General features: G+C 46.9%; 1 protein-coding gene across 3 annotated transcripts in view; it reads right to left on the bottom strand.

Moving 5' to 3' along the window:
• The window catches only part of SNX29 (sorting nexin 29), a 456,832-nt gene that overhangs the window by 115,126 nt on the left and 323,022 nt on the right, over positions 1–18,684 (bottom strand). For all 3 annotated transcript variants that reach the window (XM_081133203.1, XM_081133205.1, XM_081133204.1), the window contains 2 exons: positions 16,842–16,897; positions 12,673–12,754 (listed from right to left, as the gene is read on the bottom strand). In XM_081133203.1, coding sequence (XP_080989329.1) covers positions 12,673–12,754; positions 16,842–16,897 — 138 coding nt within the window. The remainder of the gene's footprint in view (positions 1–12,672; positions 12,755–16,841; positions 16,898–18,684) is intronic.

Below are 18,684 nucleotides of genomic sequence, written 5' to 3'. Positions count from 1 at the left end.
ACAACCAGATGAAACAGGCCCTCTTTCCCTTCCTGTCTGCTCCACTTGGAAAACAATATTTTGACCAAAAAAATTAATCACGGTCAATAAAAATATCCATTATCTGATTCATGTTATGATTGGAGATCTGTTTTCTTTGCTGATCAGGTTAATTTAGGGGGTGCTGGCATGTGGTTTTACAGCAATTGATGAAAAGCAATTAAGTTCCTCCCATTTCAAGCACAAAAACATCACCAACCAATTAACACTTATTTTAAGTCTGTATTAGAACATGAATTGGTCATTAAAAAGTTGGAGGCAAACATGATTAAGAGTGACCAGGTAATCATGCCAGGGTCCACCTTCCAGCATGCTGGGACTCTCTGCTTTCAAACCCACCCCCACAGCAGGCAGCTCAGGGCTGCCACACGGGCATGGTGACTCAGGCTTCTAGGAGAAAACCATCCCCCTTCCCCTCCCACTTCCCAAAAGCTCAAAGGAGAAAGTCGGCACCCCAACCTAGAGAAAGACGAATCCAAGAAGCTCTCCTTGACTGAAGGTAGGAAACACTCACCTACCTGTGGCCTACAGAGCCTCTCTGTCCAGGGCCTGAGAAAAATGGGCGGGTACAGCGAGTTACAGTTTCCTCTCTGAGCTGAGGACGTGGACTGGGCAAGGGGAGAGGAGGGAAGGGAAGGAAGGGGAGGAGGACAGGAGGAAAAGAAGTGGGGGGAGAGAAAGGAGACAGAACAGAGGAGAGAGAGGGGCACAGGAGAAAAGAAGGTGGTGAAAGGAGGAAAGGAGAAGGGAGAGGAGAGAGGGAAGCGGAATGAGAGAGAGGGGAAAACTAGAAAAGGGGGCAGGGAGCCTGGCCGGGCGTGGCTCAGCGGTTGAGCGTTCACCTAGGATCCAGGAGATCGCGGTTTGATTCCCGGTCAGGGCACATGCCCGGGTTGCGGGCTCGATCCCCAGTCAGGGGCATGCAGGAAGCAGCCGATCAATGACTCTCTCATCATTAATGTTTCTCTCTCTCTCTCCACCTCCCTTTTCCTCTCTCTGAAATCAATAAAGATATATTTTTTAAAAAGAAAGAAAAGGAGGCAGGGAGAGGAGGGGGGAGAACGATAAGGAATGAGAAGAATCGGTAGCAAAGACTGAAGGAGGAGGAAATGAGAAGACCCCTCCCCTCTGATATCCTAGTCCCTCTTCCTGTGCAGTGTCCCAGAGGGAGGTCGCCATCCCCCCTGGCCCTCAGACAGCCAGGCAGCGCAAAGGAGGCGCATGCACCCTGGAAACAGGCAGCTTCCATTAGAGCTCACTCTGGAATCGGGGCCCTCTAAATCTGAGTATGAGTGTTTGATGAATGAATGAATAAATGACTCCCCAAACTCCTGGGCTTTCCTTGTCTCTGTGCTGAGTGGACTGGAGGGAAAAGAGTAAGAAAAGCAGAGACAGGACGTTTGAGGGGGAGGGCCCATTAGCAGCATTTCTGATTTGGACTCTGTGAGCAGGGCATGGCCTGTTCCAGTTTTCTCAGCCTCCAAAAGGCCCACATGAGGGGCTCGAAATGAGACACAAGCTCTGTGTCTTCAAGCCCACCTGCCAAGGCAGGGGACAGGCGTGAGAGAAAGGGAGGCCCTGACCACACTGGGTAAGTAGCCGCTCACTCCATCACCAAGGCTCCCAGACAAGTTTTCCAGATTTCCTGTCCTGTCCTCTGGCCAGAGCTCCTCCCCAGGGGAGATATGAATTTAATGGCCATCGCTTGCACCACTCCATAGAAACAATCAAACCATTTGGGATATATTGCAGCGGTGGGGAAACGTTTTTCTGCCAAGGGCCATTTGGATATTTATAACAACAGTTGCAGGCCATACAAAATTATCAACTTAAAAATTAGCTATGAAAAGCTCCTAAATTTATTGGATTTTGAGTCCTGCCTATGGTTGCCATGGGCTGGACATTCCCCACTCCTGTATTAAAGACAAGACTGGGCTTTTCCCGCCTGGGTTGGGCAGCATGAGACTCACGGCATTATACTTTACGGAATGTGCCATCTTTTCTCTGTGGAGACTGGATGGGGAGAAGAATCCATCTACCTGTCAGCCCTGACCAAGTTCCCTGTCCCAGCCTTATTTCATCCCCTGAAGGAGCAAGGTAATGTCCTGGGAGGTTGGGCACCACATTCTTCCTGCTGCAAATGACAGCTGGCCGCTGTCAGCAGGTGGGATGGAAGGTTGATGGATGCAGACACTGGGCCTTAGACTGTGCAGCATCCTGAGACGCAAATAACCCTCCTGCAAGACCTTCACGGCTGAATTAATTCATCTTGGAATTCTTTTTAATTTTTATATTTTGTTCGGACAAAGGGGTAGGGAGAAATGACAGCCTGTCCTTCCTGTGTAATTACAAGACTCATTCAAACATATACGGTGCTTGAGGTGGGTGGCAAAGCTTCTAGAAGTAACTGTTGATTGCATTTCAGTCAAGATTCCAAGATGGTCCTGCCGAGTGGGTGGGAAAGTCCACCTCAGCCATTACTGGGTCCTGTCCCCATCCCTGGCCTACAGGACAGTGCATGGTGTCTCGACCAGCCAGAGGGGCCTCTGACCTGCAGACTCTGGCACACTTGCTGCCAGTCTGTGGGGTTCTGCCTGGTTTTCTGTCCCCACACCATGCAGGCAGGCTAGAGTTCTGCCCAGGCTGGGGCCCTAGACTCCCCAGAGGTCTTGCCATCCTGGCACCCTGCCATGTGGCACTTCAGTCCCTTTTCCGCAACCCCCCCACCTGTGTCCTTAAGCCAACAAAAATGCAAAGAAGTCTCTCTTTAAAAAATGAAAAGTTTAGGCTTTTGACAAGCAAGTCAGGCACGGAGATGTCTTTGTTGACACTTCTACTTTCACCAGAAATCTCCCCTCAGACAAGGGGACAGGAAAGGGCCAGCTGCCTTGTGAGTGGGCACCAGGAAGAGGCTTGCTAGAGGAAGACACAGGTGACTACTGCAGCCAACTTAGTCTTCCTTAGGTTTCTGTTTCTCTAACGGGGGAGGTGGAGGGAGGACATGATGACAACACTAACGAGGGCCCACTGAAGCCATGCTTAATGCACTACAATGAAAAGAATGACTCTAACGCCCCTCTCACTTTTACATGTAGTTATCCACATCCTGCCTCGTGGGAAACCTGACACCACCCTCTAAATGCAGTAAGTGAGGATGGTAACTCGGGCAGCGAGGCAGCTGTGACAGCCACAGGCCTATGTAAGAAGGGTGGGGCCGTGGCTCCTGATCTGAGGCCCATCCAGCATGTGTGCCCATCCATGCCCACTGTCTGCCCATGGCTTGGAGGGAAGCGGTGAGCAAGGCTGCTTCTGCTGCACTGCAGAGTAGAACCAACCCCCTCCTTCTGCCTCAGAGGTGCCACTGTCCCTTCCTCTCCCGGTTTCTCCATCAAAGGTAGGCTGAGAAGGCGGGGACGGTAGGCCTGGAGCAGGGAATCCAGGCAGGCTTCCTCAGGGGCCTGGGGAGTCTCGGCTCAGGGGGCCTCAGAGACCATCTGATCAGACTGGAGGAGACAGAGGCCCATGGGGGGAAGTGGTTTGGCCAAGATACACAGAGGTAGGTGGGCCTGCAGCCAGGGCTCTAGACCCCCTGTGTAGCACGCCTTCCTGAGACCAGGGGGTTTCACATTCAAGGGACACCTGGAAACGGGCTCTGCCTGCCACCCCATGGTTGGGTTCCCCTCACTTCCTCCCGCCTCTTTCCATGGAGCCTCTCTACTGTGTCTTCACATCCGCCTTCTCTCCACTGTAATGCTTTCCCTGCAGCCTTCCACTCCACCTGGCTCACCCCTTCGCACCTCAGGTCTCCCAGGGGAGATCACTGCACTCTGGTCTCCACTGGTTAGGTCAAGTGCTCTGTTCCCCTCCCATAGCTCTCCTGTACATGCCCCCTGTCCTGCCCCCTGCCGTTGTGTTGGTTCCCAGGGATGCTAACTATCATCGCAAAGATAGTTTGCCTACAAACAGGAGACACCACCACCGTGTCAGGAAGGGTGGCTTGGCTGTGCCCTTTACTGTTTCTGTGCACCCCCGTTTGAAACAATCAATGCTGTCATTAACATTCACCTGCTCCATCAGAACTCAGCTGCTTCATTCACAGATGTATCTTTCCCGGTAAACTCCTCCCTTCCCAACTCAGTCCAGATACTCAGCAAGTGACACCTGTGACGACAGAGAAAAAACAAAACCTGCCAATCTCCATGATGAGCAAACTTATTAGCACCACACTCTAGCCTTCTAAGTCACCTAACGAAGTAAGAAGTGCCCTGAGCAGCTCTCTGGGTAAAACCTGAGTGATTTGGGGGCACTGTGACTTAGGAAAGGGAGAGAGGGTGAGGTGGTCCTAAAACAGAGCAGAAGGACAAAGAGTTCGAAAGTAGCACATCCATGTTCTACTCTATGCATCACCGGCAGTGTGATCTTTTACAAATCCCTCCTTTCAGTTCCTCATATAGAAAAATCAACATAGAAGGGGAATTAAACCTGGAGAGTCCACCTGTCAGGATGGTGTGTCCACCTCACCTACAGACTGCTTTTTTCCAGCTTTCCAAATATAAAGTTATAGCACCGAATACATCTTACAACACACACACACACACACTCTCTCACTCACTCAGAGGTTAGCTCTCCATTTTCTTCAAACTCTAATACTCTACAACCTTATAAATTTAGGTTGAAAGTCTCTGCCTTAATGAATTTCTCAAGTTCCCAGGGACCCATTAATTCCACACTCTGCTCTTTGCAGCTCTCTACTCTATGAGAATATTACCTTGTCACCAATATCAACTGCTCATGGGAGTTTTGACAGTGAGTGATGGGTCAATGAAACTGTGGGCAGAATTCCTTGGAGGAAACAAGTGATAGAAATGAGTTCATTTCATTGGAACATGTATTGTGGTGCCTTCCCATGGGATAGGCAGTGACTTCATGGAGAGAGAAAGAGAGGAACAAGGCGGATCCCTGTGTGTGACCCATGGAGTCACAGCTTCCTCATCGATAAAACGGGTGATGACAACAATGCCTTCCTCATAGGTGGATGAAAGGATTAAGTGACAACATGCATGAAAGTGCCTATGGCATAGGCCACTGTCTGCCTACCCAATGGGAACTCCCACCATCTCACCTGCCAGCAGATGCTCATTCTCCCAGCTTCCCTTCTGCTATAGAAGGATCTGGGTCAGTGGGATCTAAGGGAGGGCCACAGAAGGGCTTCAGGAAAAGATTCTCCTTCTGCTAAAAGAACATGTGTAAGTAGACACTTCCCCTCTTTCCAACATGAACGTGGTCTTGTGATGAGAAAGTGCTAAGAGCTCTGGAAGCCGTTCCCCAGCCCTGAGAGGGGAAACTAGGGGAATCTCAGGACAGGCTCACCCAAGGCCTGGATGCCACTGAGCAGTGGAATACTTCCCTCCTCAACTTTCTCTCATGTGCATTTGCTCCTATTGCTTAAGTCAACTGAGTGTGATAATCTGTTGCAGTCAAAAGCATTCCTAATACAATATGAGCAGAACTCACTTTATTGAGCTTTACCGATTGTGATTTTTCTAATTGAAGGTAAGACCCTCCAGCAGCATAAAGATTATGACTCACTGAAGGCTCAGGTTATGGTTAGCCTTTTTTTTTTTTTAGCCAGAAAATATTTTTAATTAAGGTCTATACATTTTAGATATAATGCTATTGTACACTTACTAGACTACAGTACTGTGTGAACATAAGTTTTATATGCACTGGGAAACCAAATATTTCCTGTGATATGCTTTATTACAGTGATCTGGAACTCACCTGGCAATACCTCCAAGGTACACCTGTACTTAACACTCAATACATTCACTAGAGCCCATTTCTATGCCAGGTGAGAAATGGAGATGGAGATGTCCTAAACATCCAATATGAGACCTTGTGCCAACTCACCACCAGAGAAAGCCTTAGTGAGGACAGAGAGTTCACAGAGCAGATCTGGAAGCAGATCTCCTTGATGTCATCAACAACAACCAAATACCAGTTGCAGTGCACTGTGAAGAAGATGGGCCAGTATACCAGACCTGGAGGTGGTACCAAGGCCAGTCCAGCTACAAATCCAGCACTGACACCGAGAATATATAGGTGTTTGCTCATCCAAACCTGCACACCGTGGGGCTCGTGGCTCCAGACAAAAAGACCGTATCAAACTGTGATGCCACCTGGGGAACCTCTCGGGGGAGGAGGCAGAGAAGGTGATGAAGCTGTGGGATCATGTGCAGGCACCTCAGAGATACTGGTGAATAATGCCAGGGATCCAGTTGACTACTCACCCAGTACTGACTGTACTTAAATTCAAAACCACACTAAACTCAGCTGGCAAAACTATAACGTACTGGGGCCTGGGCATCAATCCCTTCAGGCCTCTAGGGAGTCCTATTTGGGAAGTTAATCAAGATGCTAGATTTTGTTTTCTGTGCACTGGGCTCCTAGCAGGAAGAGCTTGCCCTCTGCAAAGCCTCCAGGGAGCCCTGCACAGACACTGCCCTGAGGACAAAGGCATCTTGCTCCTTGTAGCCCTTGAGGCAGCTGCTGTGGCGCCCTTGATCAAGTAAATGCTAAATAAAGGCTTATTTGAACACACAAATGGGCCAGGGACATTCAATTAAACAGGAGAACTTCTCATTGCCTTTACTTCTAGGTTATGAGGTAACTGAAGGTAGCACTCACACAGTAGCTGTGTGCCAGGCACTGTGTTAAACATTTATCCATCATCACACATTGTAGTGAGTGGCAGCCGTCCCTCCCCCCGCACGTCTCTCTTCAGTCCCTATCATGAGAGAATGTTGTTTATTCCACAGCATCTGTCTCCCACTGGAAGGTAAGGTTGTTAGGCAAGCTCAAGGTCAAGTCTGTTCACCACCGGCAATGCAGAGTTCAACATATGCCTGGCATACGGCAGGCCCTCACTAAACAGCTCTGAGATGAATAAAGGAACTACACTGTGACAGAAAAAGAAAGTTCCTCCCGCCTGGAAATCTAAATACAGCAACAGAAAATAACAGTGACACATACATTCAAGGAGAGAAAGTCAGACTTTTTGGTGTTTTGTTTGTTTTTTGCCTTTATCAGGCTTTCCCAGGAGACTTGAACACTCCTAGAACAGCTGGAGGTCAATGGGCTGTAGTCCTCAGAGGTGCTGAGGTGCCTGACTTTGAGGGATGGAAAGTTCTGGAGGAAGGAGTGAGCAAGAACAGAGGCAAAGGCTCGCGTGGTTCTGCTTATCATGCAGCACCTAAGCCAGCACTGGCTGGAATGAAACTCGGAAATCAAACCCACACTGCCGTCCTGCCTGCCTTGCACACAGCAGGTATGGCAGGAAGGACGAGACGTGAATAACAGAAACTTCGGCGTCGGAAATGATCCCAGTTTCTCCCAGTCCGGCAGGTACCTTCCAGGGCCGAGCTTCCAGCGGTGCATGTTTACCGCAGCGGTGCCCGGCTCTGCACTTGGCACAACCATTTCATCCTTCCGTACTTAATGAAGTCCTCCCTCTCCACAGAGCTACACAGCCAGCAAGCACAGAGACACAGCGCAGGGAAAAGGGAACCGGAGGGCCCGAGGGGAAGCCTTCTTACAAAAGATGAAAAGGAAGAGCTCGGAAACCCGAAAGCACGAAGAGCAAAACCACCACCATCCTCCAAACTACGCACAGCCCCACACAGCCCAGCTGGACCCCGTGACCTATGATAAACAGGAAAACAATGGATGTTCCCTGTGTCGCATATATAAATACCCTGCGCTATAATGAACCTAGGATTTCCTCCTGGGGGGAAGGGAGACCTCACACATTCGGTGGGGCTTCCTGGGGGAGCACCTCTCCTCCAAGCCAAGCCTGGGCTCTCCGGCAAAGGGGACTTCTTCTAGAAGGAAAAAGCTTTGCTGAAACAAAGCAACCTCTTTACAAAGGAGACCTAATTAGTTGTGCTGTGCAAATGGGATATTGTACAGCAGCCAGTGTTTCTGGTGGCTAAATTCAAAGGCTGAAATTAATCCCACATAGAGGCCCCATTCCAGCTGTACTTAGAGTGAATGGCTCTTCTCAAAGGGAAAGACCTAAGGGCTCAGACCAATTTAGTGGCTGCAATATTTGCTTAAGAAAGAAATAGGAGGGTTGTTTTAAGGTCTAGCTGCCTTTATAAACACTGTGGTAGGATATTAACACAGTGGGCCTCAAACTTGTTTGTAAGTCAGGGCATTTGGGGAATAACATCAAACATTTACAAAGGTAGAAACCAGGAACTAGCTAATTAATAACTGATGTAACTACACCAGATGGAAGTGACGGATACTCAAACCTGGAAGCACAACTGTGTTCACTCAGAGAGAGAGAGAGGGAGAACAACTGGGCAAGACCAGTTCGGAACTGAGTCCTGTTCCTGACATTTTATTTGTTGCTGCTTAATCATTTTACCTCTGGCTAGTGTCTGCCAGGAGCCAAGCATTAGTGGGGCCAGAAGTGTAAGAAATATTCATGGATGAAAACTTGAGTTAGAAAGTTCTGGACATCAATTTTATTTGTTCTGAAAATTAGTCAAATGCTGCCATTTCTTAGTTTTAGAGCCAGAAAACACTCAGCCCTCACCTCGGAACACAGGAGGAGAGCATGGAAACCATGTATTCAGAAGCATCCCTGAAACCCTTCTATGACGGGAGCAGTCACTGTGAGCCGGTACCTACCCTCAACAATTTTCCAAAATCAAGCCACCTCAGCCCAGCTCTGGGATCAGCGGGGCTTTGATATAACGTGTCTGCAGGGGGCCTGGGGCCCAGGGCCCTCCTACAGAAAGCAGCCTGGCTCTGCTGCAGGTGTGCCGTTGGCCTACTGCCTCAGGGATGCAGAGGACGTCCATGCAGGCAGGACCTTGGTCAGGCTGGGCCCTGCCCTTCAGAATGAAGCAACTGCCCCATCTCTCTTGGATTCTTAAGGAGGTGAACTCCACCCTCCCTCATTCACGGAATCTGCAAACTGGTATCTTGTCACAAAATGCTATTTGGACTGAAAAAAACATGTTACAGAATGAGGTGCTTCTCTGTGCCTTTGTTTCCTCATCCATGAAATGGGGATACGGGTGCTCACCTCTCAGGGTTGCTGTGAGGACCGAATGAACAGTGAGAGGCGGCTGCTGGTGTTAGAAGTATTACTATTACCACTGTTTTATCACAATCCATCCATTCCTTTAGATCAGGGTTCCCCAAATATTATTCATTCACACAGCACTGTCCTAAAGTTCCAGCTGTTTTCACTACTGTTTACTTAGTGCTTTTCTTTAAGCTGAATCACTTTCTACTTATATTTATTTTAAAAGGGAATTATATTTCACCATGGTAAATGAAAAAATGGAATTCTCCCCTTTAACTAGAAAGCAAATGTAAAGCTAAATATAATGAACACAAAACAATGTAATTGATTACATGTAAGTCTGTTGCCTGCCAAAGGCTCTGATCCTGAGCCTTCCTCTGTCTTTGCTAAAAAGAAAGATTAGCGGGTGTTAAAGGCACAGTGACCACTCGGAGACTTTTTCCTCTGGCTAATCACAAGCAATGAAAGGGCTGAAAATCCAGTGATCTTTCCCCCGCAGAAGTTGTATTGAATGTCAGGCCTCTGTCTTTCTGAAATCACCCAGGCACACATACAATCATCTTGTTTTCCACCACTCTGGGAGACATCATTCCAGAGCATCACCATCCAATAGCACTTTCTGCAATGATGGAAATGTCCTAGATCTGCTCTGCCTAATACTGTCCAATAGCAGCCACTGGCCACATGTGGCTCTTCAGCTCTTGAAATGTGGCTAGTGTGCCTGAGGAACTGAATTTTTAACTTCATTCAATTTTAATTAATTGAAATTTAAACTGCCACACATGGCTATTGGCTGTCATAATGGACAGCACAGATTTACTGAGGAAACTACACATGCCAATCCTTTCATCTCGGCTCTTCAAATGAACTTATGCTCATTTTGAGGCTATGTCCTTGCTTCCTTTGAGGGAGATCTTATAAAACCCAACAGGGACTTGTCATAGGGATGTAATAGGGTATTGTCTAAAACATCCCTCATTATTGCTCAACCTAAAGCTGTGTGGAGATTTCTTTTAAAGCTCCTTTTGAGGAAATGATATATTTTCTTCTCATTATCAGTGGAATTATCCAAAATAGACACATTTTCATTTTCACACTGGCTGCCAGGAAGACCATAGGAAATTCACAAATCAATGAGAACAACTGTGTAGAATTTCATGAGCCATATACGATTTCCAGTGTTTCCCTAATGGAAATTCTCTTAGTTTATATTTTCTCTGACTCGGATATTTTATTTCTTACCTCTATTTTACCATTCTTTGCTATGAGTTTCTCTAAAAATTATCTCTTGTGGAGTTATGTAGAATGCATCTTTTTATAAGAAAAATAATGTCCAATACTACCAGTATTTTAAATGACTCAGCTTCTGTTCAATATAATTTATGATCTTAAAAACAAGAAAAGAAAAAAAACACTGTAACAAAGGTTTTCTAAAAAAGCTTCAAAACACACATTCAGCTTTTGCTCCAGAGGTACCAAACAGAAGCACCATTAGCTAAAAGGATTAAAACAATTGCCTTCAAGAGGTGCTTCTCCACACGTTCCAGCATCAAGGGAGGTTCTAGAGAGCCCCTGTGAGGGCTGCAGCTGCCCTGGGTGCTGGATGAAATCTTGGCTGAGTCCCTGTGCACTGGTTGGACCACACCCAGGAAAGCTCTGAAAGCAGCGTATTCGGGAGAGAGGCTGGAAAGCCACTATGACTGCTGTGGAAACAATCTCCCAGGTAACGGCATATTTGCTGTGTCCGTCTCATTTCCTAACTGACTTTCAGAAGCTAAAACCTGCCAATTCGCTTCCTGGGGTAAGAGTCCAAAATGAAAGGTCAGGGAATCCTCTCAAGTGATATCACATTTTCATTTTGCCCAGAAAGAAAGCCATCGCCTCACTCTTTTCATCCTCAGGGCAACACCTCCCAGCTTTCTGAGGACCGCAAAGCAGAACTGGAAGGGAATATGTGTGTCTGTTGGGGTTTGGGATAGAAAGAGAAAGATAGAGAAGATATTCAGAAATCTGTCATATCTAATTCCCCTTTTTAAGTCAGAGCTGAGAGCAACCCGAATACCTAGCTACTCTAACACATTATTAAAGTGCCAGTGTTGCCCAGCTAAGCAAGGAAGCTAAATGACTCCCGGTGCAAGTGTCCTTGCCAAAATCACCTGTCCCTGAGGTTTTAGGCGAGATGTGCATGTCATGCTCACGCTTATTCCTCTGTAACGCATGTCCACCACTGGACCTGCCCCAGAGTCCAAACATGGCCATCATTTCAGAGGACAAGAAATGAAACTATGCATCTACTGGGCGCCATATAATTCTAATGCTGATAAGAAGGTTCCAAGGTAAGTATTGTTATCTGCATTTCACAGGTGAGAAAACTAAGGTTTACTTACGGCCATAAAATTGAAACCAGGGCTTTTATTTTCAAGTGCAATGTCATTTTTTTCACCATCTCTGTCTCTGGGGAATATCTGAGATGACTTCTTCAACAGGTCAATTCCCCACTAAGAAAAATGGCAACAAAACTCAAGGCTTTTCACAGAGCTCAAGGGGAAGAAAACCAAACTTAATGAAAACTGTTGTGATACAAGAAGACAATAGAACAAGCTTCAGCTAAGAGTTGAAAACAAAACAGTCCCAGGACAAGTGAACACCAATGGCTGGAAATCAGGATCCAAGGCAAGAACACAGGCAGGGCTGGAAGAGGCATCAGAAAATCAGAGAAACGATGGAAAACTAGGGTCCCAGTCGTTGAGGCAAAATCACCTCCAAAACAGACAAAGGTCTCATGATCTCAGACACTCAACTCCCAATCAGTGGGTGGCCAGCTCTACCCTAAGGAGGTTTTTGCTTGTCAACTACCTGTTGACCCTTCTTTGGAAAGAGCAGTCTGGTTTACATTTGGGGAGCCACATCTCCCCTTCTCAGACACATGGTCAGATAAGGCCCACTCCAGTCCCTCTTCCTCAGGCCAGCAGTGGTCATGTGATCCAAACCTGTCCAATCATAGAAGTCCATCACCTAATGCCAGGGCTAGGGATGGACTTGAGATGCAAAACAGACCCATGAGAAATGCTGGAGACTTGGCTGAAACCACCCTGAGGCTGAGTCCGGCGCTGCTGGGAGCCACCTCATCAACTCACAGGGAGAGCCAGCCTGAAAAAGAGGCCTCAGCAGAGGGAAACAGGAGATGGCAGCAGATTCCTGGACATAGAACCAGTCGTTTCTGAGGCCAGAGCTACACCTGAACTCTTCCGTTCCAGCAAAAGCCAAGAAATCCCACTTCTGCTCATGCAGTCTGGGCTGAGCGGCCACGGCCACACTGAGAGGCCTAACTAGCTTAAGAAGCTCCACCGGCTCCCTCCTTCTGATGGAGGACCACTTCCTCAAGGAGCTGGGCAGCTGGAATGCTGATGCTTGTAGCTGTGGCCTCCTAAGTACAGCACCAGAGCTCCACTACCAAAAGGCAAAGACCATAACATAACACGAGTGTCAGTTCTCCCCCAGCAGCAATGCCAGCCTCACAAGCAGGTGCTTACCTGATACACGTGGAACGCATTCGCTGCTTTGCCCCGGAGAAACACTGATGGGATCCAGACGTTGATCAGTGCACGGTTTGATCTGACCAAAGGAAAGGTCAAAATTGGTCATTTCAATTTACCAAAAAAAGTGGGCGGGAGCTATCTTTTCCTCTACAAGGCATTATGTGCAAACAATTAATGACATCTCTAACACTTAATGGTAAAGGACCAGTTTAAGTCTCATTACTTGGTTCCCCCCAAGATTATTTTTAAAGGACTTAGTTTAATATACAGTATGTTCCCAAAAAATACACACTCACTTTAACAGCTGATAGCTCAATTTTGAAAAAGAAATGTATTTTAATAAACACTGCCTTTATCATTATTCAAAGTGATATATATATACATTTTGGGGGGGACACCCTATATATATTTTATTTATATATGCAGTTTGTATTCTGGAATGAGAACGAGCTGCCCTTCAGTTCTGAGTGACTATGCTCATAATTTATGAGCCTCAGCTTCCTCATCTGAAGGGGATAATAACCAGAGGCCCTGATGAGACTGGAGGGTCACTGTGGTAATGCCCACAGGGTCTCTGGAGCACCCAGAGGAGTCATGCTGCCTCCTCACTGTGCCCACTTTAGACTCTCACCCCCATTTTAAGATAAGAATCCATGAGAGAGCTCAGGAGACCAAGAGCCATGGCTATGAGAGCCATAGCTGTTGAGGTGGGGGGAGGGGAAAACAAAAAATTACAAGGTAGGATACCAGGTACAAGGACTCCTCTTTTAACTATCCCATGAACAAAAACTTTGTGTATGGCTCAAATAAAACAAGATTTAAATTCAAATACAAAATCATTTACCAAGTACCTAACAACTTGTGGCTCCATGCTTTTGTAGATATATCTCAGTTAATCCTCATCGCCTATTTAGGAAATCTTCAAGGGTTATTTTGGTTATGTGACAGTTTTGCCTTCTGTGAAGACTTTAAACTTAACTTAAGAGTCACTGGATATACACACCTAACCCGCCCCCCCCCCCCCCCCCGGCTGGATCCAGCTCATGAGGAGCTGATAAATTAACTTGCTGAAACTTCAAGGTAATCATAACAGCTGTCAAAACAGTACTGTGCACTTCTGGAGGGGCTGGGACGGTCCATCCCTTGCCTCTACTTAGAGCTGTTCCAGGGCTAAACACTTGTTCCCAAGCTCTCCTCTCTAAAGAGCAGCTCATAAAAATTCACCACATCCTATGCTTTGAACTTGAGATGTTGATCATGGAAGATTCCATGACTCACATGTCTCACAACCGCTAGAGTAAAGGGCATTTTATTTTCACAAAGAAATGCTCCTCACATTTCTTCTGAGCTCTGAGCTGAGGTGCTGACCTCCTCAAATAAGCACTATTGATCACTTCCCCAGGGCTCCAAATACAAATTGCAATTGTGAGCCACCAAATTGGTTTGCATATCTAATGCAAGTCTTCCTATAAAGGTCCCCAAAATTGTACTATGCTAAAAGTGTTCGCCTTTCATTTCTGTCAAGGTGGGGAGTGGGTGCAGAAGTGTAACTAACACTCTGGTTTTCATTAACCTTCCTGGATTGCTAAGGGCTGGACAACCTCCCAGGGCTACTGCAAGGCAGCCCCGACTGTGTTCGGTGTTTGCTCCTTTCAGAGCGTTTACCACACTATGTTAGAACTGACTGCATGGCCATCTCCACCTCCTAGGTATTAGTTCATCTGCTCATTCCTTTGCTTATTCACTCTTGCACTTGTTTTAAACTCATGTTCATGCATTAACAAGTATTTATTGAGAACCTACTATGTGCCAGATACCTCTCTAGGTATTAGAGAGAGCAATGAAGAAAGCAGATGTAGCCCCAGCCCTCATTAATGAGGGAGGGACAAATCCCCACAAAAATTATTCCACTGTGGTCATAGAAGATATTTTGTATGATTTCCGTCTTTTTAGAATTATTGAGACTTGTTTTGTGGCCTAACCTACCATCTACCCTGGAGAATGTTCCATGTGCCCTCTAGAAGAGTGCTGCTGCTCAATGGACTGTTCTATACCTGTTTGTTAGACCTAACTGCCTGATACTGTCAGTCGAGTCTTCTGTCTCCTCACTAGTCCCTCTAGTTGTTCTTTCCATCACCGAAAGTGGGGTATTGAAGTCTCCAACTATTATTGTAAAACTATTTTCCCCTTCATTTCTGTCAATTTTTCACATGATATGTTTTGGGGCTCTGTTGTTAGGTGCATATATGTTTATAACTGTTACACAAAAATTATTTATCATTGTTGTGGGTACCACCAAAGAATACTGGCTCTGAGGAGAGTGAACACCAGGGGGTCCTGCTTCTTTCAGGAAGCAATGTTTGGGCAGGGCTTTGGGGAGTGCTGAGAGTTAGCCAGGTTGGAGAGGAGAGGGTGAGGTTAGGAAAGGTGCTACTGGCAGGGAGATTAACATTTGTGAAGTGGAGAGTCTAAATCAAGACTGCCTGGTCTGAATCCTGGCTCAGATCTGTTATCTGCAGACAACATCCATGTGAGAGGGTTGTTGCAGGGACTGAGTTAGGACAATACCTAGTGCAGAGAAAATGCTGTGTCAGTGTGAGCTCAGGAAATAAAAAAATGATCCTGAGTCAGGGAGACCAAGTGAGTTAGAAGTGTCCAGTCAGCCAGGGTGGCTGGTGTGCAGGGAGGGGACAGGAAAGGGCTGGGGGGAAAACAGGTCAGCAAGGGCCTTCTTGGTGAGCTACAAGGAAGATTTGGGTCTCCATCTAGAGAGAGGGAAATAGCGTATCCTTCTGGCATTAGTGGAGATAAGCACACAGGTTGGAAGAGGTTGCCAACCTCCAGGAAAAGATGATGTGACTGGACCAGGCAGAGGCTGCTTGAGGGCAGGGACTGTGGCTGATTCGTCCCCTCCACCAAGGACCTGACATGACACCACCCTGCAGGAGGTGCTTGATAAATTCTTACTTTAATAATGAGTCCCTTCCACTCACAACTGACAGGTCTCTGGGATTCTCCTGTACAGCTTTCACCTGTCTTCCCAGCTTGTCCCCACCTGGCCCTCCACCAGGCCCTCTTCATGCTGCACTCGCCCTTGGTTTCATCCTTCACTTCTTCACCACATGGACCTCCTCCCCCTCCCAACCTAACTGCCACCAGCACCTCCACTGCAGCCACCCAATCACTGAGAGGCCTCTAGACACCCTCCGCGCTTTTCATAATTTCACTCTAATGACCACCACGACCCTGTAAGGCTGGTATCATGATCCTCCTCTTATGAATGGGGAGACTCAGGCCCAGCAGGGTTAAGTGGCATGTCCAAGGTCACACCAATGTGAGTCCTGTAGCTGAGATTTTAACACAGGCCAGCCTAGTTCTGACAAAAATGCTCTTTCCCATGTCCTGTCCTCTCTCCAAACGCAGGCTTTTCCCAGATGACACCTTCTCTCAGGAGACTGAACCTTCTTCCACTCAGAGCAAGTGAATGAGAGAGGAGGGGGTTCTTCCTGGCCTCAACCCAGGACCCACTCCACTCTCTTTACCAGCCCAAGGGGATTATCTGTCCAAATACTAAGGCAACCTGATCAGAAATATTCAGTCTGAAGACCAACTAAATTCCTCAGGAGTTATCAGCAGAGACACCAGATAGAATTGAATCAAATAAAAAAATCAGAGCAATGTATTGAACTATTGTTTCCAACAACCCAGGGGCTATAAATTCCCACAGGAGACATGCAGTCAATGAAATAAATTAGTGGGCCAGAGTCAGGCAATAGGGAGAAGTGGGGACTGCGGTTCACTGATGAGCACTTGCCCTATGTGAAGGAGTCAGCTGCTGCTCAGCTTTGACTGTGGCGTTGTCGGAATTTGAGTTGTCTTTTAAAGAAAATATAGAAATTTAAAATTTTATGTAATATCTTCCAACTCTTAAATGTCAGCCAAAAAAAAAAATTTTTTTTCAATACTGAAGGGGAAACGTAAAAGACATCTGAAGGCCAGACTCTGGCTGCAGGTGAATACTCCTCACCTCTATGAGAACCAAATCAGCCTCTGCGTACTTGAACAGTGACTTCCACTTCCCCGGGTGGTCCTTCTGGGACTCAAGTCAAACCACAGAGTCCCATTTCTAAAGGGGCTGTCATAAGCAGACATAGTGGACTTACATTTCAAAATCTGACAAACTCTGGTCTTCGGATGTTTGGCTCAAATCTCCAGGCACCTGGCATCAGGAGAGGGAGAAGGGAGAGAGAAAAGGCATCATGGTTACCATGGTTTGCATAATCACAAAAGAATCCTGTCTTTCAACGATCCCTGAACATTTCCTGTTCAGAATGAGGTAAAAAAGCAGTGCTGGAAAACAATGAGAGGTGGTGTTACAGGAACAAAAATATGCCACCATGAAAGATCTCAATTATCTTTACAGAAAAAGGGCTGCTCATCCTATTGAGGTAAATCACAGGTGCATAAAAGCATGTAATTTTGGAGCTATAAAGGCCTAGTTAAAAATCTGAGATGCCAGATATCAAATATACAGTAGAAAAAACATCCACTGTTGCCAAGATGAACATCACACCAGAGAGAGTCTGATGCATAAACACAAGCAGCCAATGCCTGCCCCCAGTGGCTCCAATCCTTCTCCCTAATAACATATAAGCCACCTAAGGCTGCAGGACACGGTGCCTCTTCTGACTCAGAAGGGCCCCATGAGAACACAGCTGTGCAAGAGAGACTAACCTGCCTGGCGTGGTGGCAGTTATTATGTAAAGCATATGGCACAATGGCCAGCGCTGGCGGATGCTCAGTAAACGGTGAGGACATCATCACACCCAGGGAATACATTTCCTTTTGTGGGCTGATAGAATCTGAACTGGTCAGAGCTTAAGAATGTGGGTTAAAATGAAGAGGAACCAAATGGAACAGAGAAGGGTGCAGGTAGTGAGGGAGCTTTTACTTCACGCTCTGCGCTGTTAGAGATTTCACACTCTGACAATCTTTATCAGTCTGGGGAGCAACCCCAGGGGTGGGTTTACCCCCCCCATTACTCTACAGATGAGGCTGAGGCTCGAGGAGGCTGGACAAGCTGCCCATGGTCACACATGTACAAACTGGATATGAGTCCAGGTCTGTCCAACTTCAAAGGCTTTTCTGCTAGAAACCCTCCCAGACCGAGGAAAAGCCAGCTAAAAGGTGAAAGGGGAAGGTGAGACTCTGAGCCAGAAGCTCTGCCCTACAGTGGTTCAGCAGACACAGGAAGGTCCTCAGAGAAACAGTGGGCTCCCTCTGGAGGTAGGAGAATCCAGTGATTACAGAGCCTGCGCTCTGGAGCCACATGGCTCAGGATCCAATGCCAGTTCCACCTCTTCTTGACTGTATGATCATGAGCAAATCACTGGATTTCTCTGTGTCCCACAGGCCTAACCTGTAAAACGGGTAGAAGAGTAGTCATATTTATAAGTTATTCTGAGGACAAAGTGAGTCGATACCTATAGAATATGTAAATCAGTGCCTGGCAGGTAGGAAGGCCTCAATAACTCGCTTGTGCTCTATAATAAGAGGACAATTATTGAGAAGTAAGAGCAGTGTGCTGTTATCCTTGACTCTAGACATGAATCTGTCCTGCTAACCCAAGGGGTGTCTCTCACCTCATATATGGCAGCCCAGAGGGACAAGGACCCAGCTGGAGCCCTCCACAGATGTGTGGAGCTGAGCAGTTAAACCGAGCTCCAGGCAGCAGACTTGGCCAAGAAGCTGCTCTTGAGGTATGGGGCAAGCGCACTCATGAAGGTACAAGCATAAAAGTAATTCTGGAAAAGTGTAAGAGAACACAGTGATAGTGGCTTTCATTGACTGTAGATTAAGAGTGGGATTGGGGAGAAAAAAGCCTTATTTCTCATTTGCTATCTTTCTATAAGATAAAAAAGAGTACCTTTTGAATGAACTGCTTTTAAAAACTTAAACATGCTTTTGAAGAATGAGATCGCTTCCATGTGCTGTTCTGAAAAGAGC

Source organism: Miniopterus schreibersii (genome assembly GCF_964146895.1).
Source record: "Miniopterus schreibersii genome assembly, chromosome: 3".
Classification (NCBI taxonomy): Eukaryota; Metazoa; Chordata; class Mammalia; order Chiroptera; family Miniopteridae; genus Miniopterus; species Miniopterus schreibersii.
This window is presented reverse-complemented; position numbering and strand designations above follow the sequence as displayed.